The sequence below is a fragment of the Passer montanus genome, unplaced genomic scaffold (genome assembly GCF_014805655.1).
Source record: "Passer montanus isolate IOZ18808 unplaced genomic scaffold, ASM1480565v1 scaffold28, whole genome shotgun sequence".
NCBI lineage: Eukaryota > Metazoa > Chordata > Aves > Passeriformes > Passeridae > Passer > Passer montanus.
The window spans coordinates 3,245,257-3,271,287 of record NW_024367483.1 but is presented as its reverse complement, the minus strand read 5'-3'; the positions used below and the strand labels follow the sequence as shown (position 1 = coordinate 3,271,287).

The window sequence follows — 26,031 nt, the reverse complement described above, 5'->3', positions numbered from 1 at the left end:
GAACAACAGCTGTCTGTCTTCCTAAAACTTATCTCAGAGTGTAAATAATCATCCACCTCTGTGAACCACACACAGGCACATTTACAATTTCCCCTTCTCACCCCCATGCAGGTATTCCCTACCAAGGGTACAGTGTTTCGTTCCGCCTTGCTGTTTGAGATGTTCTGGATATGAAAGGACACGATGGTTTCCACCTGTCCCTTCAGCACAGCTTCTGCAGCCCTGCAAAGACAGACAGGCAGATGCACATATGCAGTTGAAGCTAAGAATCAATTTTTCTTAACTGGCCTCCTTTCTGTCTTTCAGCTGGCAAAAGGGAGAAAGATTTAGTCACACATATTTCATTCTAGATGAATAGCAAAAGAAAAATGCTTACATCTACAAACTCATCAGCATTCAGGGGTCATGTCTCAGTTTAAGCCATCCTGGCTGCTATTCCTTCCATGGATTGCAAAACAATATCCACCAGCATTTACAAAAAATATATATATACCCATACCTCAGAGAATTAAACAATTACTTCTCAGAGCAAAGAAGGTAGGGATATGGTCCACTCCAACCTCTTCAGCATCCCCAAAACAAGCAATGACTTTCTGCTACTTGATGCAGAAAGTGCCCTTGATAATCTCTTAAAAGATGAGCACAAACGTAATTCCTGCTCCCAGAAGACATTCAAGCAGCTACCTACTTACTTGTTGGCCATCTCAGTAGAAAAGACGTAAACCACTTTGGATGGAGTCTTCTGCCCACTTGCTGGCTCCAAAGTGGCAGTCAGACCATGGGAAGGTGTGGAAGACCTTGGGGCTGAAGCATTTGAAGGAGTCATGGAGTGTGGTGTGTGCTGAGACTCCTGGGACTTCACATGATCAGCAGAATTGCAGTCTGGAAAGGGACAAAGGGGGAATGGAATCACTATCTTGGGATCTCTTTGGAAATCAATTCTGGAAACTGATCAGAGCTTTTTCTCCTCTGAAACTTCCTGCTTCTTCCTCAAGAACCACTGAAGGCAATTCTTCTATTAGACCACACATCTTTCCTCTAAAGCCTTGGTGTCCTTCAAGCAACACTGGGAGAAAGGTCCTCTTGTGTCCCTTTCCAAGGAAAGTGGCAGTTCCCACAACTGATCTCTTTGAATTCTCTAATGACCACATAAAAAAGCAGAAAACTACACTTTTATGTATGAACAAAAATAAATATGTCTGCCTTATGAAAACACTCCTGCAAAACTTTACTTTTTCTTTTGCTCAGCCACCTTAGCTAGTTGACCTAGCAAATGGACAACAAAGATGGACAACTGAACATGTGGTCTCGTTTTGCATTGCCTCACAGAAGCAATGTTGGAGCCAGGAACAGAACACAGAAATCCCAACTCTCTGGCTTGTGTTACCAGTCAGGGTGCTACGGGTTATGTATCTGTGTTGACAAAACAGACCTGCATATTGTTAAAACCCCAGTTGCAACAGAACAGTTCCTGAAAGGCCAAAGGCCAGAAGGAGACCAACAGGTTGCATTTGTACTTTTAAATCCTCTGGGGGAGTTTAAGAGTTACAAAGGAACTTTCCCACCAGAGTCAGGTCTGGGCTCTAACCGAGCGTGAACAAGACATTTACCAATGCCAGCTATGACAGCCTCTCCTCTTCGCCTGCTTTCAAGACCTTTAGACTTCATTGGCTGGAACTTACAGAACCCCAAACAAACAAATGTTTCACTAATACCTGCAGAGCAATTCTCCATCTCACAGAGGATTCAGACTGATTGTCTACACTTGCACATGAACCCTAGCAAACATACCTTTGATTTCCGGGTCATCATTAGGAGTCCCAGCTTCCCTCTGTTCAAAGGAGTCTGCTGAAATGCTCCTCTCTCTCTTCCCCTTCCCCTTGGCACCATTTCCAGCCCCATTCTTCAGCCCCATACTCCCACCCGGGCCTGGGAGCACTTTGGGGGTGTGACCTCCACTTTTGGGGTCACAAGGAGAGGGCTGGGATTGGCTGGTGGAGCCCCCTTGTTTGCCTTGGTTGGAAAATTTGGAATCCAGCTGAGGGTTGCCAGACGGGGACATCACTGTAGGGGGACGGACCATCACCTCCTGCTTTGATTTGGGGCTACTGGGGAGAGAGAAAAAAACAGAAAGAAAAGGAAAAAGTGACAAATCACACCATTGATTCATTCAGCCCTGTAGGAACAGATTAGAGTGAAGCAGAAACAACCACTGTCACCTTTACAAGCTAAGACAATTGCTGACAAATAAAAAATGCCTGCAAGCTTAGAGTCATGCAGGTGCTTTTTTGAACATGCCCTGAAAGGGTTATTATCCAAGATGGGATCTCATTGCTCAAGAAGGCACCAGGGCAAACCACAGACCTGCCATATCCCAGAAACTGCTGTCACATGAGGACCCACCTCTGGCGCTTCTGTCAATAAAGACAACGGTTTCTATGTGCACAGAGAAGCGCCTCACACCAAGACCAGCTCAGAGTAAACAAACAAGGCACAATAAAGTTCCCCTCACCATTCTCCTGGACCCCAACTACACTGCAGCTCTGATCAGCAGACCCCCCCCCACCCCTCCCTTTCCAGTTCTACAGGGAGCACAAGGAAAACCCAGCATTACTGCAGCATTCGTCATCCACTGGGGCGAGCTGCCAGAGAAACACAAACCTCTGACCGTGAAAACAATTAAACCAGCTACAACCTGCCCCTGAATAAGGAAAGAGAAGGATACCATCTCCAAGCACACTCCTGCAAAATGGGGCAGATGAATCCTCCTCAATTTGCCAAAGGAGACTCAGAGTCTTTCGTTTCTCTTCCATCCAACAAATTTCATCCAAAAAATATTTTGCTCCTCTGGGTTCTACAGGTATTAGGCACTCCTTCCCTCCTCATCCTCCACTTACTCCACTGCTATTGGATCTTCTGCATTGTCTTTTACCATCATCACTATCACTTCCAAAAGGCAGCATCCTCACTGTGGGACTCACACAAGCTGTGCCTTCCTTTGGACAGACATCTGACTCAGAAGCATTCCCTCTGAAATACTGTTAAGCTCCAGATGACCTCCAGGAGTAAATACTCAAAATCAAGAATGCTATCAATCAGAACCATCCTAAGTCCCTGGACACTGCTTTGCTTTCTTATTTTTCTCTTTCCAAATTAGTGGAGAAGAAATGCTGCCCTGCTGCACTGGCAGGTGAGTGACACAGAGGATCTCAGGACTCAGCTGATCAGTTCTCCAGGCTGTTCAAGCCAATAATATGGAGAAAGCGTTTTGTGTGAAAGTACAGACAGACCTTCTGATGCCCAACTACCTCTCAGGAAATAAATAATTAGAAGAGGAGGAAGGGAAAAAAACCTGAGATAGAAAGAGCAGGTTTACTCTGCTACAGCCTATCCAGGCACCTGGTGCAAGGGAGGAGAGCACAAGGAACAGAGAATCCAAGCCTCATGGGTTTACAGCTTTCAGCTCATCCTAAGCTTTGCAAACATGGAGACTACCAGCACTGTGCAGCACTGCTCAGGTACTCAGCAGGCTGATGTGAGCACAGAGGGACCAGGAAGCCACACTGCCGCAGTCCTTGGGCTAATCCAGTAGCAGAGCAGGGATGGCATGGTGCACCAGCCCACAGCAGCTGCCTGCAGGCTCTTCTCCTTACCTCTGTGTGTTGCCTGACGGGGAGTTCCTCACTTTGGGGTTACTGGAATGCATTGACAGAAATCCTGAGCTCACAGTCTCACACACACGCAGATGGGCTCTCGTCAAGTTCCTCTGGGAGCGTGCTGCCAGAGGCAGCGTCGAAGCACTTTCTGCCGCCCGCTTCTCTCAGTGCTGGCTGCTTGCTTGCCTTTTTTCTCTTTGCTCCTCGCTGCTTTTGCACTGGGCACTTCCCTCCTGCAGCTCCAGCATTCTCTAGATGCGTGCCTCCTGCTGCCCAGGGGAAGTCTCGCATCTCCAGGGCACACTGCAAACCACCCCACAAGGAGAGAACAGAAAACCAATGAGGAACTTCCCAAGCAGATGTGTCTGGTGCGAAGCCATTTGTGGCAATTTTTCCCCCATTCCCAAGAAGACAGAGAAGAAGAGCTTTCAGACAGGTGTGTATTTTAGACCAGAGGCAGCCCTGGCTGGCCATTCAGTTTACAGGCAATGAGGCCATCTTCCCTTTGTCCAAAGCAAATCATTCTGGAATCAACAAAACAGGGAAGCACCTTGTATCTGAGCACTTGGATTCTGCATCCATGCTCAATTTAAAGACACCTCACAGCAAGTCAGTAGGAAGCCAAAAGTACAAATCCCCAACATGACTTAGCTATCCAAAATTCCCCTGTGAATGGCTGTAATCTGATATTTCTTAAGAACATAAACTCTGCTTAAATCTTTTGTCTCTTTGGTCCAATATACCTAGACACATGTTCAATGATGTGTGCTAAGGGCTACACAAAGGGAGAAAAATAAAATAAAATGCCTTCCTGACCACCTGTAAGTTACTGCTCCGTGTGATTACTCTGAAAACATGAGGGGGTTAGTCACTCATCATATCTATTAAAAAGGTCAAAAAAGCACTGGAGTAGTACCCAGCTAAATTTGCTCAGCAACACACTACACATTATTCAGGCTTAAAAAAAAGAAGCACAAAAAAAGCAGCTGCTTTTTCAGCTTCTTTCTAAGAAACAATATGCATGACGCAGGCAGTAAGGCACATAAAGCTGTTTCTGTAGGTGGAAACTATTGAACATTACTGTTTACGTGCTTTGGGCTAAATTATTTTGGAACAAATTTCTGTCTTGTTTATGTTTCAACAAAATCTCTCCTGTTCATCTCACCTACTCAGATGCAAATCCACTTAATTTAGAAGCTAACCAAGATTTATTGTTAATGTATTAAGCATTGCTAGTTAAATATTATTCAAATGTAAATATTCCCAATATTCCTTCTCAGCACCAAAGAAGTAATTTCTTCCTATATATACCAAATGAAACAAAATAAATCTTATTAGGATGTAAGTGTCTTGAATTTTTTGAAGAAACTACTGTTAAAACTACATTTCAAAACAAAAAATTGGCTTATGTGCTGATGACACCAGAGGATTAAAAGACATGGGCACTCTGTGATCACCTCTGGCCAAGCAGAGTTATCAGCAACTTGTAGTATTGAGCACTATGGTTTTTCAGTTCCCCAAATTTGTACAGTTGAGAGGTTGTGCTGTTACACATCTTAGTGACTTTGTGCTGCTCTACTTTAATATGATCCACACTGCAGTAGTTGTGTGAAGTTCTGCATCACCTACAAAATTCTCCTCTCTACCACACATCTCCTTAATGAGCCAGAGAAGTAATCCTACTGCCCATTCTCACCTCCACTGTGCTGCACAAACCTATTAATGTAGGGAATGTCTCTGCAGCAAATGTGTCATTTTAAAGGCCTCTTATCAGGCATAATCAGATGAACTCCAGTCTGAGCCACACACTCCAGAGGACTCACATGCCTCTTTGGGGCTATTAGCTGGTTATCCCACTGATTTTGGGAACAATGTTGGAGTTACTCTATCCCTATTGTTCCTACTATCATGTTGCAATTACAGCTGGTTCTATTCAGATACATTACAGAGGAGAGAGAATCTCTTCACACGTATCTAAATTGTATCATCTTTGCATGCAAATTCGGCTCCTATGTCCGTTTTGTTAAATAAAACTGTAACACTATCAACAGCACCCAACTCTGCTTTTCCAAGAGATTGACACATCTGTAAAAGTCAGTGGAACTCTGTGAAACTTCTGCACCCTCACTTAAGGTGAAGGTATGACTGAAAATGCAGCGAATTCCAGGTTAAAAAAAATAAGAACAGGAGTAACAGCATAAAAGCAAGCAGAGCTTGATGCTTACAGCAGGACATAGATGCCTGTGTTACAAACTTAAGTATCCTGGTTGCTTAATCCTCAGCTTTTCCATTTGGATATTTATACATTATGTTACCTTTTATTGCAAGATGAGAATTGTCTCAAGGGTCCCAGTCTTGCACAGTGCAATGAGAAAACACGAGGAGAAGAATCACAATCACACTGGCTACATGGTATTCCTGACATCACCAAACTTTCAAGTACTTCACCCACGGGTGGGAGGAGAACCCCCCAGTTTTTTAACCTTACCTTTTTATTATTCTATATACACATCTTCCATATATTAAAAGTGATGTGTTGTGTAAGGGAACTGTGTTTTCCAATTTCAGTTTAAATTCATTCTTACCAGAGAGAGCTATAAAGGATACATCAATATATTCATTGGAGGAACAACAGCAACTCAACTTCCTCAGCTTCTGATTTCTGCACACAGGGAATGTACCATCTTTTATAATGTGAAATGGAATGTCTCATGATTTTTCTCAATGCACTTCTAACACATATATGCCTGGGAATCTAGGGTTCAATAATGGAAAAGCTCTAGAGAAATGTATTTTTGCAGCTGGAATCTGCCTGCCACAGCAAAGCCTGTATCATTGCTTTAAAATTAGAGGTAGGGTCAGTGACAGTGAATGGTCGAACCACTTTTCAAGACATTTTGGAAAGCTACATCCAAGGCTGTATCTTCAGGATGGTTTTAAGGTAAGGCAGGCAAAGGTTGCAAAGAAATGGGATGGTTCAGCTGGCTACTCATTCTCACCACATCAGGGAAAGATCTGAATGGGAACTAACCCAAGGGGAACAACAGAAATTTCTATTCAGCTGGATTTTCCCCCTGACCTGGTTGATCATGTAACCACATCACTATCATTACAAGCTCAGAAGAGGAGGTGAGAACAGGTGAAAATGTAGCCCCACCCCACTTGCTTGCAGCCTACAATTTGGATGGTTTTAAATTAATTCAAACTGCATAGACAAAACTCCACAACTGCATTTGTGGAGATAATGTAGATCCTTATTTTTCCAACAAATAGCTTACCAAGACCCCTGGTGTCACGACACTGCAGTACTCATCGTGGAGGCCATGAGTTGCAAACCACTTGTCTCACAAAAAACAGTCACCTGGAAAAAGGGGAGAAAAAGTTTCACCAACAAGAACTCACAGCCAAGCTGTGCACCCCTTCCATGCATTCAACCACAGAAGCAGAGAAATCAAAAGCTGCTCTGAACCACCAAGGGGAAGCCTCTGCTCAGCCTTGAATGATTTATCAGCACAGGCTGAGCCAAGAAGGCACCATCAGACTGGAAGACTCTGAAGATCCATGCTGCCCATGGAGGGAAATAGGGCAGACCTGCTTTAGCACTCCCAAGTTTAGCCAGCTGGATTCCCATGAGCTCATCTGTGCTTAGAGAAGCTGGCACAAAGCTTGGACATGTCACCTTTCCTTCTCTGCACCCATCTCTCTTCAAAGGCTCACCTTCCCCTCACAATGTGCCCAGCAACTCCTGCCAAACCCTTGTGCTTCATACAAGCAACCTCCTCCACAGCCAGACAATGTATAAACAGAAACACCAAATATCAGGTAAAGGCAGGCAATCACATCTAGGGGAAAACCAGGCAGGTTTTAGAGGGAGGAAGCACTATCTACTGCTCTGGCAGCTCCTACTTCGCATCATTGCATACCCTACAGGAGGAAGGGAATCCAAAGCAAGTTAAGTGCCTGAAAGTTCAGCAATCCAAGGAAACGCAGGCTCTGAAGAGCAGCTTACTGCTAAATTTGAGGTTAGTAAAAAAACCAGCAGTGACCTGCCAGCTTCTCCCTCACCCGCTGTGAAAACTGTAGCGGCTGCAAGACAGTATGAATCCAGACAACACTCACACTGTCAGGGCCAGTGTGGTATCTCAGAGCACTCTCAGCTATTTACACAGCATGGACAGCCTTGCAGTTAAAGTACAACTGCAAACTGAAACCACTACCAACATTTTTCGGTGTAATCCCAATGCATTCTGCTGACCAGATCTCCTGACAGAAACACAGGAGCTGGAGGCTCAACTAGTTATGCATTGTGAAAGCCTGTGCATATTCTCTTCCCTCCAACATCCTCCAACTATTATCTACTGCAGCTTCACCTTAATAATGTAGCAATGTGCTGCCATGTAATCCACTCCACAAAACCAAACTACAAAGCTAGTCCCAAACAATGCAGCTACATTCTCCACCCAGTCCAGCCAAATCAAACAATGAAATCATCAAGTGATAGACCATCCTTATCTAGCCAAGTCACACCTGCAGACAGAAGCTGAAACAAACACCTATCGCAACAAGCTGCTTCATCCAGTAAAACTCACCACAGCAGCACAATCATCCCTGAATCCAATTACCCAGTTATATCTCCTCTCCCCTTTCCCCCACCCCACCCAACGAAACAATACAGGCTAAGCCGTGCCAGTGCCAATACTGACACACCTCCACCAAAGCAGGGACAGAAATCACCTTTTCCCTTGAAGAGGAAAGCGTGTGAACACCAGCACACATCAGGATGGAGAGAATATGTCACAAACATTGCTCAGAGCTCTATTCCTTGAAAAATTCAATCCCAGCTTGGCAAGGAAGGACATCCTTGCAGACCATAGCTCAGGATTGCAAGAGGGGCACCATCCATCTTTTAGGCTACCCAGTTACTGCACTGTAATTCCATTCCCTAGTGTCCCATCTCTGCTGCTCACCTGCTCGGTCTTAGCCCTGTCAGCACAAGGCAGTTTGCTTCACAGTGAATTTCAGGGCAAAAGGCTGAGAGCATGCACACAAAGCAGCTAGCACAGAGTAACTAATAAGATGCAAATGCACGTCTTAGTCTACCTTTCAGTTAAATATTTTGACCACCCCTGTAATTCCACAAACCAGCCACCATATTACTGTACTGCAAAGAGAAGGTTTAAAAAAAACCCAAACTAGCTAATTCCTATTTTATGGCCTTAAGCTGAAGAAGCTTGATAGTCACAAGTGGTCAAGTACTTGGAGGTATACAGCATTATGGCTATTCCAGCAGGAACAGCTGCAGTTATCACTGATTCACTTCAGTCTTTTCTCTCTCTTTGAGGAGGAGAATGTGGAGAGATGAAATAAAGGCATACCAAGTAGATAAAAGTATCAGACTTGTGGCCTGACTGTGACATGAAGCATTAAAGGCAAGAAACCTTTCTCTGCATACAAGAAAGAGCACACTGCTATTTTCCCCATGGCCTTTCTGAGACTGTGAGTGTCTGCTGGACTGAGGGTGGTGAGAGCCCAAAATCAGCATGGAAAAAGAAAAAAGGCTGGAGACCTGCTACTGCAGAAAATAAATGGTAACTCTGAATGCAAGCTGAGCCTGCACCCTGAATTGTATCTGTGACAGTGGAGTGGGTAAGGAAGGAGAGAGAGTGGAATAAGGGAAGAACAGAAGCTTTAGAAGGAACCAAGAATAGCAGCAGCAGGAGATACTTTAGCAAACACCGATCCTGACAGCCACCAGGAAGCAAACTTCTGTGAGTGCATCCACCAGTGGATTCCCTGTGTGACCTGAGAGGTGGGGCAAGGCAGTGAATCAGCCAACGCGCTCCTTCAGCACATTTCTACTGGGAAGGGCACCTCCAATTTCTCCGACCCTCATTCAACCACATGAGAGGGAGAAGAGCTGCACTGGCAAAAGGTGACTCCACTACACCCAAGAGCCACCACCGGTTTTCATCACGTGCTGCACTTACCAGTTATGTTGAGCATTTGCTTATTTTACACACTTGCAGCTGAGATGCACATTACTTTTTAATAAGCTGCTGTTTAATAAAGTACTTGATTACACACCTCATTGATAAGGAGAGCGACTGGCAAACAAGGAGGACACAGGAAGTGTTATTCAAAGCTTTTATTGAGCTGTCTAACTTCCTTAAGATTATGTAAAAGCAAATAGATTAAATGAATATTCTACACCCCATACATCTCCCTATGACACTTGAGGACAGAGGAACACAAGACACTTCAATCCCTTGAAGCAGTCTTAATTTTTAGACAGGGCTCCCTACCTAGGGCTAATAAATACACCTTTAAATCTGTCTCTGCCTCCTAGCAAAAGCTGTCCTCCTCATCCTTTTCCAGGAATGGATAAAGCACACTACTAGGATTGAACTCATCATCATTCAAACAGGTCTGTCAAAAATGCAACCTTACCTTCTGCACACCAGCTCTGTACCAGACCCAGGACAGCAACTCCAACAAGCATAAGCCTATCCAACTCTATCCGTTCCTGCACTTGTGAAGATATAGAAAATATTCAGGAGACAACTTTCCTGTTTCATCCCACCAGGTGTCCACGTGCTCACTGGTACTGGCACAAAGGAGGCAGTGCTGACTGATGGCAAAGGCATGGACAGACTTATGATTATTTAAATATATTTGTGCCATCTTCTGCCAGGTCCCTGTGCCCTTTTTCTAAAGCAAGGGCAGAAAATACCTCAGGTACCTTCAGATAGGTAACTTGGATACCTAAGGGTAGGTAGAGATAAGTTGTTCATCTAAGGTGATTAGAGAGCAACTCACAGCCAGTCATCAATTTCTTGATGGTCCTAACTTACCCTGAACTTTCCTATGTTCATGTCATAACAATAAAAAATGATATACAAGTTCTCACAGTGTCCCAGAGAATTCCATCTTACCACATCAGAGAAATCACTGCTATTCCAAAGTCTGCACAGCATTATCTCTATGCTCACGGTTTTAGACCAGAAATTACTCTCAATAAACAGAATAATCAAGAACTTGTAGCAAATTAAGTTTAGGTGACATGAATGTGGGGACTACACAATTCCCACCAGGCAGCATTGCAACTTCCACAGGGAAAATACCTTCTTCTGCATGTGAGGTGTGTAAGCATCTCTGTTAAACTCTAACTGAGTAGGTTATTGCCCACAACCACCTCCAGCCCTGAAGCACAGAGAAAGGGGCTCAGCAAAAACAGACTCACCTAAAATTAGCACCTTGAAGAGCAACAGACACAGACAGGGAAAGGGCATGCAAGATTCTATGCTGTTACATGGAGAGAAGTTCCCTTGTAAGAATTTAGGACCACAGCATAAGCCTCCCAGAAACTGTAAGAATATTTAATCAGGCCCATGCAAATGCAGGAGGGTGCAGTCACATAATGCAGCTCTGCTGAGCCCACCTGTGCCTGCCCATCCACACCTCTGAAATAAGACAGTACAGACACCCTTCCTCCCATACTTTCCCCCACCCCCTATCACCACAGACAGGGATCTTTCCCAAAGAACAAATCTGTCCATGCTAAACAACAAAGGCTACAGAAAATCCAACCTTTTGCTCTACATCCTTAAAATGCACAGTGAAGACAATCACTGACAAAGCACAATACCTACTCAAAGGCTCAGAGAATTAAGTGTTTTATGAGTTTCTCATGTCACTATCCCCTTTTCTGAGAAAATGGTATCTCTAGCAACTATTCTCTTCCTTCTGACAAGTAAATGGATAATCAACAGTAGCCATGATATAAAGGCTGTGTAAGTAATCACTCTTTTTAGGTACTTTAAAAAATCATTCTAAAACAGTCTTTTGCAACAGACATGTTGCCCGCTACTCTCACAAGCGTAACTTTCAAGAGTTGTGAACAACACTAACACTTCTTGTCAAACAGACAACTATATGTCCATTAAGGTTTATTTTAATGTATTTAACAACACTTCAGTGCATTATTAATCCAGTAGGGATGCATGGCTTTCCTAGACAGCTTTTGACTCCATACAACTCCTTCCCTAAAGCAGTGGAGGAGACAAACACTCACGGACACTGGTGTCAATTTGATCAAATTCAAGGTGTACACAGACAAACACTGAGAGCTTTTCAATTTCCCATCTGCTATTATGTAAAAAACACTTGAACTACTTGGTTCACTTGGGACTGGAACAAGCTCTTGGCAGATTCTGACACAGTTCCAGAAATCAGTCTGGGGAAAAAGCCAAAAGAAAAATTCTTTAAAAAAAACCCTCAAAGCCTAAGCTACAGCTATCTGCTTCTGTACAGGAACATTCTGAACACTTCCCCTCGGTGTTGCTGCCATTTCAGCCTCAGCAGCAGCAGCAGTGGCGCTGGCAGGTGCGGGCCAGCCGGGGCGCCGGGGACGCCGTCGCGCACCCTGTCACGACATCGCGCTGACCTCAGCTCAGCCCCGGCGCGCTCCAGAGCAGCTGCCAACATCACTCCAGCTCCACCTCTGTTAGCAGTGCTGGGAGCAGTCTATGTACTTTACAAGTGGAGTTTGGAGCTCCCTACGTGGAGGGAGCTTACCTGAGCAGCAGCCGGGCTGCCATGGAGTCCCGGCTATTGTAAACATTGATAAAGATCAAAAGCTCGAGCAATAAGGCATTTTTCAAGAAACATTTTAATGGTATTTCCCTAATATGTGACAGTCTTCTGCAGCTTTCCATGTCATGTTAGCAGTTAATAGCCTTAGCATCAGTCAGCATTGCATGCAGGAGTCCAGTGGGTAATGAGAGTTCTCTATGTCCTGCTTTCATAGCTTTGGCTTCTGTCAAAACTTCATTTACTCTTCAGGAGTTAGGAGAAGCCACAGGCAATCTCCTTCCCCTTACTTCTCTGGGTTTATTTTTTCAAAAATTTAAATAGGGACATCAGCATGAACAACCACAGGTAAAAGACACCTGTGTCAAGCTTGCCAGCAGGCCATTCTCTAGAAACTAATCTGTTGAAAGGGTCTGGGGAAAAATATGCTGAAATACTGTTTGGGGAGACAGGACGAAGGAGGCAGCAGTTTTTTCTTCTACAAATATTAACACCACACTGCTTAAACAAAAGGCTTGGGAGAAACAAGTCACTAATCAGTTCAGCACAGAAAAAAAACCCAAGTGCTTTCTCCGTCCCTTTCAGCATCCCTTCAACAGGCTTCCAGAATGAAAGATAAGAAGCAATCCTCAGGCGAAACTCCTTGGGCTGCAATCTTGTCAGTTTTCATAAGCTAAGTGGGGCTGGGATGGGTCAGTACAGGACAGAGCTCCTCTGAGAAAAACCCAGTGCTACAGCAAGCAGTAATTCCCCACTCTGCTGCAAGGGGACATGACACACGACACCAGTCGGAATTGCTGGGGGCGAGCCATACACCTTCCTTCATGTTAACCTTCACCTTTTCAGCTCTCTGGCCTCTCTCCTCCCAAATGAGCACTTTCCCAAGGCCCCCCTGAGCATCACTACCTTCCAGCAGTGCCTGCCAGACCAGTTTTCGTTCAGGACTGTCACCACCAGCCATCCCTCTGCTCTGCTCCTCTGCACGAGCCCTCTTGCTGTTCTCAGGCACCCGGAGAGCTCAACACCACAAACCCAGCATTCCCACAGGAGCAGAGCTGAAGAGTTACTACATCCCCTGCAGCTCACTGCTGGGTAAAATATGTGCCAGGGTGTGCATGTCCCTGGTGCCCTGAACCTCTCACTCCTTTGCTTTTAGACCCACATTAGGCATGTGAGAGGCAGCACGACCCTCAGTGACACAGTGCAGTGATTCCATACTGGCTTGCTGGTTATTAAATGCAGGATCCTCCACACAGCAATGACTCTTCTAAGGAGTAAGGCACTTCAAAGAACTCCAGCAAGCAAAAACTGCATGTACACAGTACTCCACGATGCTACATGATTATATCAAAGCTGCTGGGATGAAAAACTGACATTTGATAAATAACATGAGGTCACCTCAAAGATCTCAGAACACTGCATGTAAAAATGTTATTTTGACAAGAAATTAAGCAATTGTATAATCAGGTCTATTATCAAATGTACTGCTTTGACACGATCTTCTAAAAGTATGAGGAGCATGCAGTTCCAATTGCTGCAGGATCCTCCCTCACTCAACACAAGATGTAGGCATTTAATATTCCTCTAGTTAGCCACGCATGTACAGCACAGCCTAACGCACTTCAAAGTATTTACTGTGCTGTATAAACACAGCGCTATTTTCAAAGCCTCATAACTGTCAAATCAAAGCTGGCTTTCACTAAAGCATTCAGAAGCATTTCTGCTGGATGGTGGCTATTTGCCTGACAGTTTCAACCTTCTATCCCCCAACCACAAGAAGGTTAAATATTTTTTTGTATATATGCATATATATATAAAATTATTATTTTCAAGAGGCAGAAGAAAGCGTTTTCTTGCTAACGAGCTGTCAAATCATTTTGACCTGAAGTTTTTTTTTACTTTTTTCTCTCATACATACATATAAAATGTGGTGGAAAACTTCCATTCCACCATCAAAAGTTTCTCCATACATAGGACTGCTTCAACTGTCCATTGTACCAGCTGTCCCTGTTGAGGCTGTGGCTGCTCACCTCAGCAGGCTACAACTTGGTTTTATATTACACTGCAAATACATTTCTAATCAATCCTCAAACAAATCCAGATTGGTACATAGATAAAATGCTGCCATTTCACAGGCAGTGGAACAGTGATATCAAGACACCTGAAGAAGTCAGTTTAGTAAAATGCAGACAGCAGAGCTCTGAGCAGCCTGAAAAATGGTCTGCACTGCTTGATCTTACCCAGTGTTTTTATCAGTGAACCACTAAACCAGAATTTTTGTTCAGGTCTTCACAACTGTGTACACACTGCAAAGGTGGCACAGATAGCTTGACACAACGTACACAGGCAGACTCACAGACTTAAAGCAATTTGTAGAGCGTAAGTAACATGGTCGAGTAGATAAATCACAGGCACATTAAGAGCCAAGCTCTGTTCCCAAGTTTGCCACCAAATCCAAGCAACCCTGGCTTTAAAAGAGCCCATGGGCCCCAGCCACCCTGCTGATAAGGTAAAACAGATATCTGCACCCTTTGTTCACAAGGCAGAGAGGACAACCACAGGAACACGGAGACCATCAGTGACAAGGTGGGTCAGTGATTTAAAGCTCTCTTGCTCTGCTACTATGCAGAGCCTCACCAGAAAGCCAAGGAGGAAAAACACAGAGACACTGCTTTCTTAAGAGGCCAAACAGCCATGAAAACAAGACACCCAGCTCAGAGTAATTGCCAGTGCTAGGAGCTGAACAGGCAGCTCTGTGGCTATCTGTGCCTGCACAACTGCTCTGCACTCAATACAGAAAACAGCAAGCTCTCCCTCGATTCCATATGCAGCTAAATTATTGTGTACATCATCCACTCTTTATGCCATCAACTGTACCACCAAGGAGCACGTAAAACCAGCATTGTTTTCAAGACTACAGCACCCAATTTTCAGTGAAATCTCAGGACATTGCTCCATCTTTCTTTGTTGAAAGAAATCATGTCAGTGATAAAAGGCACTTTTCCCTTCCTTCGAAAGGATTTCATTGATTCTGCCTAGGCTTTAAAAAACAAACAGGCCAACCACCTTATAGCTCCACTGTTCATCTCCCTTCCCTATTCCACAAGCATCTTCTTGGAGGCAAACAAGGAAAATCCCACTTCTGCTTTTAAGTCTCTCTGAAAAAAAGGGATCTCTCTATAGAGATAACATTAATTCTTCAGCTATAGTTAACTGCAATCTCGTAACAGTATTTAAAATAAATTCAATTAGTGTTGTCAAAGTAGATCAAAACCAGAGTGCTCAGATTCAACTCTGCAGAAGAATATGTAAGAACAACCCACAGAAGCAGGAATAAAGAAAATGTAAAAAGTTGTGAGGCAGCAGTTCACTTCATGATAGCCACAGTTTAGTAACTCAGACCAGATTTCAGGATGGTTCACCAGGATCCAACCAGAAGCCTCTGGCACATCTCATATGCTGGTTCTGAATCCAGTTTCCAGAGAGGAGTGTGAGAATACTGCTGCAAACCCAGGCACAACAGGCTATTCCATCCCTCCCTTTCCCAATATAGAAGCACAACTGCTAGAGCAGAATAAAAAAGAAGCCTTAGACCACAGGCTTAATACCTCTTCCAAAATTTCTACTGCCACTGATTACGATAATTGAATATTCTTCATATTCTTAAAGACATCTGATGCTTTTTAACTCTTGTTGAATTCTTGCTCCTCAGCAAGATTCTCACAGCATGAGTTTCACTGCTTAATTGCAACCATACTAAATAGTCTATCGTCAATTTACAGTACATGTTCTGTATCATCAGAAAGTCTTGAGGCAGCAGAAACTCTTCCATAGCAAAGCCACCACACTCTTCTGTTGGCCCTGCTTAAAGCTTCTTAAAGAGGGCTTCTCTTTTGATACCTTGCATACACGTTCAGAGATGATTTTTGGCAAAAAGAACAAGGTAAGCTGGAGGAACTGTTCTCAGGCAAGGGAAGCTGAGACAAACAGGTGTCAAAAACGTTTAGCAAGTTTAGCAGACTCTTAGCGATACACTTAGATGAGCATTCCTTCTGGCAGCAATGCCAGCTTAGAGAACTGCTGGTACCAATATTTACTGCCACCCCTGCACCACGCTGTCTGATGTGCCTGTGGCCAAACGACAAACCAGTTTGGCAAACTGAGGCAGGCTAAGTATCATCGTTTCTTTGCCAGGCTACTTCTAATCCAGCTCCCTGATCCGTTCCAGCATCCAGCTGCTCCAAAACAGCAGCACCAGCACACACAGCAGGGTGGTGCAGAGTCAAAACAGATGAGCACCAAGGACTCCTCCAAACCCAGCTCTAGCACTGAAGGAAGAGCTCAGAGGAATGGGAACAGAGAGCAGCTCGGCCCACAGGTAAGGGTGCAGTCACAAAGCACACCCCTGCTTCTTCAAAAACATAAATCAAAAGTTAACACTTGGATTCAGCACATTAAATGTCACCTATTGCTGCTAACCAGCGTTTATGACCCTGCATGTTCCTAAAGGCAGCCCTTCGGAAATTTCCCAACAGATCGATTTTGTTTTTTGCTCAAGTTCTTCAAGATTTTCTGGACTTCCTAATTATGAATAAAGTTCCTGTTCTTCTGGACTTGTATAATCCCTACTACAAAGGAGGTCAAGCTCCAAAACAATTAAACTTTTAAAGCAGTAAAAAAAACCCAACAAAACCAAACCTAACAGACAAATAAGGGTACATAGGGGAAAGCTCTTTTAAATTCAATAGGTAAAGCAGTGCTTGAACAAAAATTCGGCAATGAAATCTCCTTCCATTCAGAAATTGCTCTGAAAAACTGAGTTAACACCTTTATTTTGCCAGCAGGAAGACTAGAGGGACTCCAGCAGAGCCTGTAAGCAGGAAATCCAAGCCCACAGCAAAACTTGCTGGGTTAAAGGACTTCATATCTATGTAAACAGACCACAGACCTTGGGGAGGCAGAGATTTCTGTGAAGTCCAAGGCCACACAAACGAGTTAGAAGGATTTTATGAAGGCTGCCTGCATTGCTATGAAGAAATTCTGACAAACTTCTACAAAGCAGAAAAGAAAAACCTCTGCAAGGTAGCACAGCTCACATTTAAGATGCAATTAGTTTGAATACTCACTTGAGTGTAATTGCTTCACAGGATAGAGTTGTTGGTGGTGTTTGGGGTTGGGGTTTTTTCCTATTGAATTTATAAAAGACCAGCAAAATTCCTAAGCCATAGGCACAGTTTGTGAGGCAAGAGAACTGACACAGCATGTCAAGAATTCAGAGGAAAAAACAACATCTAGGAAGAAACATGTAGAAATAGGTATGGGAAGTCAATGTGCTGCAGAGTAGCAAGCCTTTGAATAGCTGGGAAACATGGATCAAAGGTACTCCATTCTTATCCACATCAAACATATAAACTGCTCAGAAAAGCTGTAGTATATGAATATTTTAGCCTTGTGGCTTACATTCGCCTCAGTTTCTATATTTGGATATTTGGTGACAAATGCAGTTTGGCTGTGCACTAACCCTAACTGAAAACAATCCAAGCACATGAACTGTAAAGATGAAATGCAAGATGGGGGGGGAAGGAGGGGGAAAGCACAGGGAAGAAAGAGTCCACACCCTTTGTAGTCATAATATCCAGAAGAGATCTACAAAGTTTCTGGTTGTATGACCAGAAACCTATTTATTTTCCTCCACATTAACATTCAGGTCCTGCCTAGCTTAGAAGACTGTGTTGACCAATAAACAAATTAACTCATCACAAGAGAGAAAAGCAAAATAATTCCCCAAAACAAACAAGGAAAAAAAAACCAAAAAACAGTGTACAAAAAGATGGTCACAACACTACTATCATAGTCCAGCTACTCCCACACACCAGAGCAAATCACAATTTCTCCCAGAACCTCTTTAGACATCTAGGAGCTAAATAATCTGTGTTGGGAAAACTACACTTGGAAGTCATAAACAGAACTTTTACCAAACACTGCAAAAACCAAGTGCACAGGCACAAAATGCATCCCCAAAAGAATTTATCACGTTAACCTGACCAAAGATGAGCAGCTGAATGGGAGGGGGACTTACACAAAAACTTGTTTAGGGTGGGGGGTTTTTTTGCTTGGTTTTGTTCACACTTATTTAACGTCAATGATTGATTAACATTTTGGATAAAGGAGGTCTTTGTTAGTGATTCAGCATCTCCACCCCTTCAATTAAGGTGTTAAGAGTTCACACAAGTGCAGTGAGACCCAAGATCCCCAGACCCCTCTCCACAATAAAATCCCGACCCAAAAAAAACCAGATTTAAAAACAAAGCAAAACAAAAACGCACTTGCCCCACTGAGAAAATTCCAAAATCCCAAAACTAACATCGTTGCTAACTCCAAGTCAAAAAAAGAAAGATGCCTTTCTTTTGTTGTTTGAGGAGAGGCCATCAAGGGAGACAGGGAAAGAATATGAGCCCTTGAGCCATTTTTATGCACTGAGTAAGAAAAAAAGGACACATTCATTAAAAATAATCTCTTTGGAGATCGCTGTTAAAAGAAAAAAAAATCCACACCGCGTAACAGAGCCATCATGCCAACTTGTCCAAAATGGCTATAAAATCTCAGGAAAACAACCCCTGTAGCTCAGGCAAGAAAGCAGATCCCTGTGCCATGGGAAGCAGGCGTGTGCACTGCTGCAAGAACAGCTCCTCTGCCGCGGGATGGACACAAAACACTCTGTGTGTGTGTGTGTGTGCCCCGATCAGCTCCCCACACCTGTAACACCAGCCAGACATCGGCCATGACGGACCTCAGAGCAAGCAGGAGAGAGGTAAACAAACAGAAGTGGGAATAAAGCTGGTTAAGTATGTTAATTCTTTCATTTGAGTTCATATAATGCCTTGCCTAGCTTTCCAAAGGTTGTTATTGTAGTATCTCGAGCAATCACTGATCAAATAATCCAACAAAACAGAAAAAAAATAATCTGCACCACTTTTTCTCCTCATGCTTTTAAAGCTTGATACATTTAAGGATCCTTCAGAGCATCTAATGTCTGTGTGGGCTTTTCACAGAGAAACCAAGGACAAAATACTTTCCAGGAAAATAAAAATGTTACTGGAACCCCTAAAAACAGAGAGAGCTGTCTCCCCCGCTTCCTCCAACTGTGTTTTGACAGAAAATCATCCAGTCACCAACAAGGAGGCTTAAGGAGACAAACTTGACTTGGCACAAGCCTTTCTTCTCTGCCCAGAACAAGGAGAAGGTGTTACTTTACCAGGTAAGGGCTACAAGATTTGATGTTCCTCCCCCAAAAATGAGGTTTGTGGTTATTTCCAGACCAGCTTCAGAGTCCATGTTAGGTCTGACATCTGAAGAATGAAAGCATCTTTCCTTTCGCCTTGGTGGGCTTTGAAACACTCCACAACCACTTCCCATCTGACACTTATTTCATTCTTTCTTTGCTGCATGACAATTTTCTGATTTCTCATGTCGTTTACTATTAAAGCACTAATCATGTAATCATCCCACCTTAATATTTTACACCCAAATAGCAACCCACAATTGACTGTCGCATCAGATTCTTCCCATCTGTTTCCTCATGCTTTGTCTACCCTCCCTGAGTAAAATCCACCTTCCACATCCCAAACATTCCATCTTCAGAGGCCTCTTTAGACCCATTGGCCACACAGGGAACCTGGGGACAGGGAGCTGGACAACACAGAAATACAGGGTTCTCTCTCATCCTAGAAGTGGAGCCTTGCTGCCTGCAAGCATCCACCTGTCCCACCATTTCCCTAAGCATTTGGGGTCTCCACTATTCACTTTTTTATCATCATTTAACACTTAGCCTCATGAAACTTCAGATTTAGTCTCTCTTTCCCTTTTGCAGCCAGCCAGAGCACAGACTCCCTCTCATGCACACACATGCAAAGCCTCTCCTCTACCTAGTAGGAATCCTTCCAAATAAACACATTTCCCCTGCCTTGACAGATACTGCTCTTCCCCACAATCCCCATATACAAGATCCCTTCCCACACTTGGTACCCCACCTACCAGTTTGATACTACAGGCTTAGCTTCCCTGGATTCCTGCTCCCCTCATCTACCAACACTGCTCCCCAGCTCTGGAGCCCCACAGTTTCCCTCATGACCATGTGCACCACCTCCCTCCTGCTGAAAGCACTTGCTACCTCATATTCTGGCTCCCAGTGCTTCCCCAATCCCACTCCCACATCTCATTCTTACAATGACTCAAGTCCCAACTCCTCACATGCTTCCCTCCATGTACCACTCTCCCCAGCAAACCTCATACTCATTTCTTCACCCAGCTCTCCACGTTTTTTCCTGCAGATGCCCACAGCTCGTGGTGCTTCCTGCACCACAGCCCCCATCCCTTCCTCACGGCACGTCCCAGGTGATGTGTGTGGGAACACACTCTCTCCCACCCTCTCTGTAGGGAGTGCATCCCACTCCCTACATCCCTGTGCCCCAGCCCCTCACTTCAGCCCAACCACAGAGCTCACACACGCAGCTCCCGCCCCACTTTTACACCAGCTTCTTTCTCCCGGGACAGCCTTGACTCCCAATCCAACAGCCCCTCCCACCCTATGCCCCAGCCCCTCACCGAGATTGGAATCTCACAACCACCTCTCCAATCCACCCAACACCGTCCTCCTCTTCCACAGCACGGCCCGAAGGCACTTCCACACCCCTCGGGGCAGCGCAGAGCACCGCAGTGCTGCGCCCCACAGAGCACGGCCCAGGGCACCCCACACACAGCCCAGGGCACCCCACACAGCACGGCCCAGTGCCCCACACACAGCCCAGTGCCCCACACACAGCCCAGTGCCCCACACACAGCCCAGTGCCCCACACACAGCCCAGAGCACCCCACAGAGCACAGCCCAGTGCCCCACACACAGCCCAGTGCCCCCACAGAGCACGGCCCCAGGGCACCCCACAGAGCCCAGGGCCCCAGCGCATCCCCCGCACCACCGAGCATCCCACACATCCCTCCACCAAGCACAGCTCTTTGGAGCATCCCGTGCACCACGCCGCGACCCAGGGCAGCCCACACATGCCTCCTGCCAGCACATCCCCTGTGGCATCCCATACATTCCTCCATAGATCGCAGCCCCCGGGGCATCCCCTGCCCCGCGACGCCAGGCACGGCATTCCATGCGCCGCTCCACACAGCGCAACCCCCAGGGCTCCCAGCGCACCCCAAAGCACCCCACACATCCCAAGGAGCACAGCTCCCGGAGTACTCCCTGTGCCCTGTGCACAGCTCCTGGAGCATCCCCTGCTCCCAACACCTCCCTCCATGGAGCACACCCTCCAGGCATCCCCTGCTCCCCACGGAGCACAGCTTCCAGAACATCCCCCGTGCCCCACACACCCCTCCGTGGAGCACGGCTCCCCACACATTCCAGGGAGCACGGCTCCCGGAGCGCATCCCCTGCTCCCCACACACCCCTCCACGGATCACAGCCCCCCAGGCACCCCACGCAACCCCGGGGCTCCCCTCGCCGCCTCCTCTGGGGCACCCCCGGGACCCCCCCCGACTCCCGAACTCGGCGCGGGTGCCGGTGCCCGGTGCCCGCCCCGCACTCACCGCGCTCAGCCCGGGGCCGGCGGGGGCGGCGCGGCGGCTCCGTCCCCCTCCCGCACACACACACAGGCTCCATTGTCCGCCGGCGCCTCCCCCCCCCGCTCCCCGCGCGCGGCGCGCGCGGGGGGCCCGCCCTCACCCTGCGCCCCCCCCCAGCGGCGGCACCCCTCAGCGGAAGCGGCGCGCGGGGCCCCTGAGGGGACGCGGGATCCGGGATGCGGGACACGGCATGGCGCCGCCCGGCCCCGAGCCGGTGCCCTGCCCGCCCTCCTCGGCACCCGCCTGCCCAGGCCCCGCTCCGCTGCCGGTGCCGCGGTGCCCCCGCCTCGAGCGGGATTCCACGCGCCCTCTGGGGACCCGGGGACGGCCACCGGGAATCGCCCGATGGCACGGCCCGGGGGAGCCGCTGGAGCGTCGTGGAGCGGCCCGGCCCGCTGGCACATGTCCCCTCCACACACGTTTCTGAGGAGCGGGGGGAATTAGCGGAGGAGAAGCGCGTCCCTCCTCGCCGAGGGCTGAGCACCCCGACTGCCCACCCGCAGAGCGACCTGAGGGCTTTCTTGTGATGAGGGAAAGCGCCGGGATAAGCCGCAGCTTGGAACTGAACAGGGAGGGACCAGGCGGTAATGGCAAACAGACACAACCTATCAACTCCTAAAAATGCTCAAGGGCCCCATCCTGGACAAATGCTCCGTGTTTGGGGGATTAGACATCAATGTAGTTTGGTTTCAAACTGGCAGTGAAGAGTTTTGAAGATTTGTAGCAATCCCCCGCCCTTTTCAGTCTGAGACTTACTCTGTGAAAAGGCGGCTTTCAACATCCACTAATCCTCCTCCTTCACCTCCACAAAATGTCCTTAAAATGGGCGATGTCGTGGCTGTAAGGAAGAGGTTTCCAAGCCACCGGTGGCACACCGATGCAGCCGAACAGAGAAAGTCAGCGGATCAGTTTTGCTTATCCGCGCTGCCTGAATAACCTGTTTAGCCAATACAACATCAGTGAACAGAAATGCAGTGTCCTCCCTCCCCCTTTATCCTCATACGACCCATTCTTTGTCCAACTCCCACTTTTGAGTAACTCAAGTCTTTGGAAGAAGACCCTTTTAGCGCAACATTCACGCTGGGCGTTGCTCTTGGCAGATAAAACCATCTCCTCTCTTTGCTCAGCCCTCAATCCCCTTTTCTCTTATTGTCCCTCTCTTCTCCTCCCCTTGTCCTTGCCCACTGGCAAACACTGTTAAAGAACTCTTTACAGCTTCCTGAGCACTGCAACAGTAGCTAATTATCACCTCTTACCCCAAATAGATACTCTTCCTCCAGGGACATACTTCTTAGCAGTGAGGTTTCAGTCCCTTCTGGTTTGCAGACCAGAGACCCGGAGCATTTCCCGCTGGACCGACTTTCAGCCCACTGACACCTTTTCCAGACAAGTCCCTGGGGCTACAAGTTCCCAGGATCCACGACCCGAAGGTGGAAATCTGGTCTCTGACAAGTCTTTCCACCCACTGACGCCAGCCCCACCTGCATCTTTCCAGCGATCGCGGCCAGCGCCTCGTACAGCTGAAGCGTCGGTGGAAACTGGAACCACCACCTTCGCTGCCATCGGCTCCACACTCTCCTCTCTCTACACGATGTTTAAAGCTTGCCCATGTTTAAATGCGGGTCTCTTTTAGTGCAACACCTGCAATTCCTTCTGTCCTTCACGCCAGGCAACCCAGCACGGTGCAAGGAACAGAATGTGCCTCGCAGTGCTTCCCACAGAAGATCCAGTCCCACTCCCACCGACACCAGGAACCCATCCTGGTTTGCTCAAAAGGAAGTTGTTTGCCCTGGGCAGTAGAGGCTGGGATTTTTCCAAGGAACCTAAGGAAGGCAGGCACCCAACTTCTGTTCTCCAAAGGTACCTTTGAAAATCCTACCCTGTGCCCCAATCCCGACACATGGAACAGCGGTGATAAAATACATGGAGTTAGCGAACTGCCGTTTTCGTTCTCCTCCCTCCTCCAACCCAGTACTTCGCTGCCTGGTCCCTTTAGGAGTTAGACCGGGGAAAACGAGCACAAAATGCTACTAGTTTGCAGATGCTGTGGTTCCTCCGACTCCCCTCCCATCCCCCCGACCCCATCCCCCCACATTTCAAACAGTTATAAATGACTGTGCAACTCTGCAGGCAGCGGTCTCAAATAACCACACCAAGCCTCTCCCCTCCAACGGCTTTAAGTCTCTTCCTTCCTCTCCTTGGGGCTCCGGAGAGCAGCGATCAAGGTGCTTTGCTTCACTCTCAAGAGTTAAGTTGCTGCTTCACCCACCACCTTTGGGAATCCGCCACGGCAGTGAATTCCCAAGGCTGTCCTTGAAGGGTTTTATCATGGGAACTGACAACAACAGGCTCCAAAACGATCCTAACTGGTTGTAAGTCGGGATTTCAGGTAGCAGGGCCGCAGATGGTGGGACCGTCAAGAGCAGCCCCCTGTACTGGGGCCTTGCCCTCCCTTGGCCAAGCTCATAAAAGCTGCCCCAGAGAAACCAGCTGTCCCGACTCTTTAGAGCACTCTGGCAAATCCAAGAACATCTTGGAAGCATTACAGCTCTCACCACACTGTGTACGCTCTCCTCACAACTCCCTGTTGCAGCGAGGGCAGGAGATCAGCCCGTCTGTTCAAAAGCAGGGCCCTCTTCCATTAGAGCAAACCAAGCCTAAGGAAAGTTGCCACAGGAGCTCTGGCTCTTCGGAGCAGACAGATCAGACAAGATAGCCCAGCCAGCAAAATACATTTGCATGACACTTTCTGTACATGGTTCAGAGCATGGCACACCCCAATCGCGGCTTTTATTCTCTTCAAGGGCCTGGCCCTGCAAACACTTAATTTTACATGTGTAAGTAGAGTCCCACTGAAGCACAATGGAGCTACTCATGCAAATAACATTGAGAGCGTGTAGGGCTGTGGCTCTGTTTCACTGTTCCATCTGCAGCAGACCCAGTTTTAGAGGATCCTGCCATGCTCTCTCTGTTATTGCCGCTCACTTGTGCCAGTTAAACTATTTATGTAGCTACATGCATAGGTGAGCTGTTTAAACGATCCAACTTTTTTTTAAAAGCCCTACTAACAAGAACAAAACCTTAACACCAGACCAGCCCTGATGTAGATTTCATCCCCACAAGCAGCTGAACTGGCACAACTGGAGGAGGTGGAAACATCTGAGAAACAGGAACTTTTGAAGATGGGACTGAGGGAAGGTGAAATGGAGACATGGATCCTCAGCATGTGAAGGGGATTACCCTTTTCTGAAGTCACACCCTGCTCCTGACCATCGACTGTCTGAAGTGGAGCCTTCTCCAACCACACATGCAGTCATTCCACGTGAAACACTTTCACCTCAATCACAACAGTAGATTGGGCCTTTTCAATCAATAATGTTTATAAAAACCTTGCCTCAAGGGAAGCTGTCAGCAGCAAGAAGAATCTGCCAGCAGTCTCTATACCCAGGATCACGGATGGGCACTTCTCTTTGCAGGTAAAGGATGTCAGCACCCAGCACCATGTAGCCAGTACATTGCTGCTTCTGCAGTCACGGGATCCCTTGCTATTAGCTTCGACATGGCACATTTGGGCCATGCAAAGCGTTCCCTACAATTTTTGTTGTTGTTGTTAGGTTATGGGCTATTCTATCTCTAGCAACTCTGCGCTGAAATTGCATCACATATTTCCTGTCTGCCGAGGCAAGATTTCCCTCTTTCAGTGCGATTATAACCTTCCAGCAGGGAAGCTCCACTAACTCCTTAAGAGCTTTGCTCTCTACACTGCCTCCCGACCCGCATTCGTGTACACCTGCACAAAGTGGGTGTAAAACACCATCACTGTTGGAAATTAAGAACACACGCCATTAGGAGGATGTTTTGCTTTGTTTGTTTGCTTTAGGTTTGGCGGTTCTTTGCCCTCTTTTGTGCTCCCGTGTAAATGATCAGAAGAGCTGTGGGACAAGAGAGATCAGTCTCTATGAAACCATTTTCTTACAAGCTTTCAGGTTTACACTGCTGCATGCTCTAATGAGCCTTCTCGAAAGGAAACAACCCATTTCTGTAAGGAATCCAGGTGATTATGGTTTGCATACCGCCGTGATCTCTCTGCATGGGCACAGGGGAGTTGCCTTCATGAATCTTGCTGCAGGACGAAGTCTAAAGCTGGACAGTGTGA

General features: G+C 46.6%; 1 protein-coding gene across 6 annotated transcripts in view; it reads right to left on the bottom strand.

Annotated features, from left to right (window-relative positions):
- BCL9 (BCL9 transcription coactivator) overlaps positions 1-26,031 on the bottom strand; it is a 56,679-nt gene that overhangs the window by 7,679 nt on the left and 22,969 nt on the right. For 2 of the 6 annotated variants that reach the window (XM_039713191.1, XM_039713196.1), the window contains exons 1-6: positions 21,840-21,947; positions 6,935-7,017; positions 3,654-3,959; positions 1,792-2,108; positions 693-882; positions 123-222 (exon numbers count right to left, since the gene is read on the bottom strand). In XM_039713191.1, the coding sequence (XP_039569125.1) occupies positions 123-222; positions 693-882; positions 1,792-2,108; positions 3,654-3,706 (660 nt within the window). In that variant the 5' untranslated portion in view covers positions 3,707-3,959; positions 6,935-7,017; positions 21,840-21,947. Of the gene's footprint in view, positions 1-122; positions 223-692; positions 883-1,791; positions 2,109-3,653; positions 3,960-6,934; positions 7,018-20,849; positions 20,965-21,839; positions 21,948-22,631; positions 22,651-26,031 lie in introns of those variants that run through there. The other 4 variants (XM_039713192.1, XM_039713195.1, XM_039713193.1 and 1 more) reach the window with 4 other exon arrangements.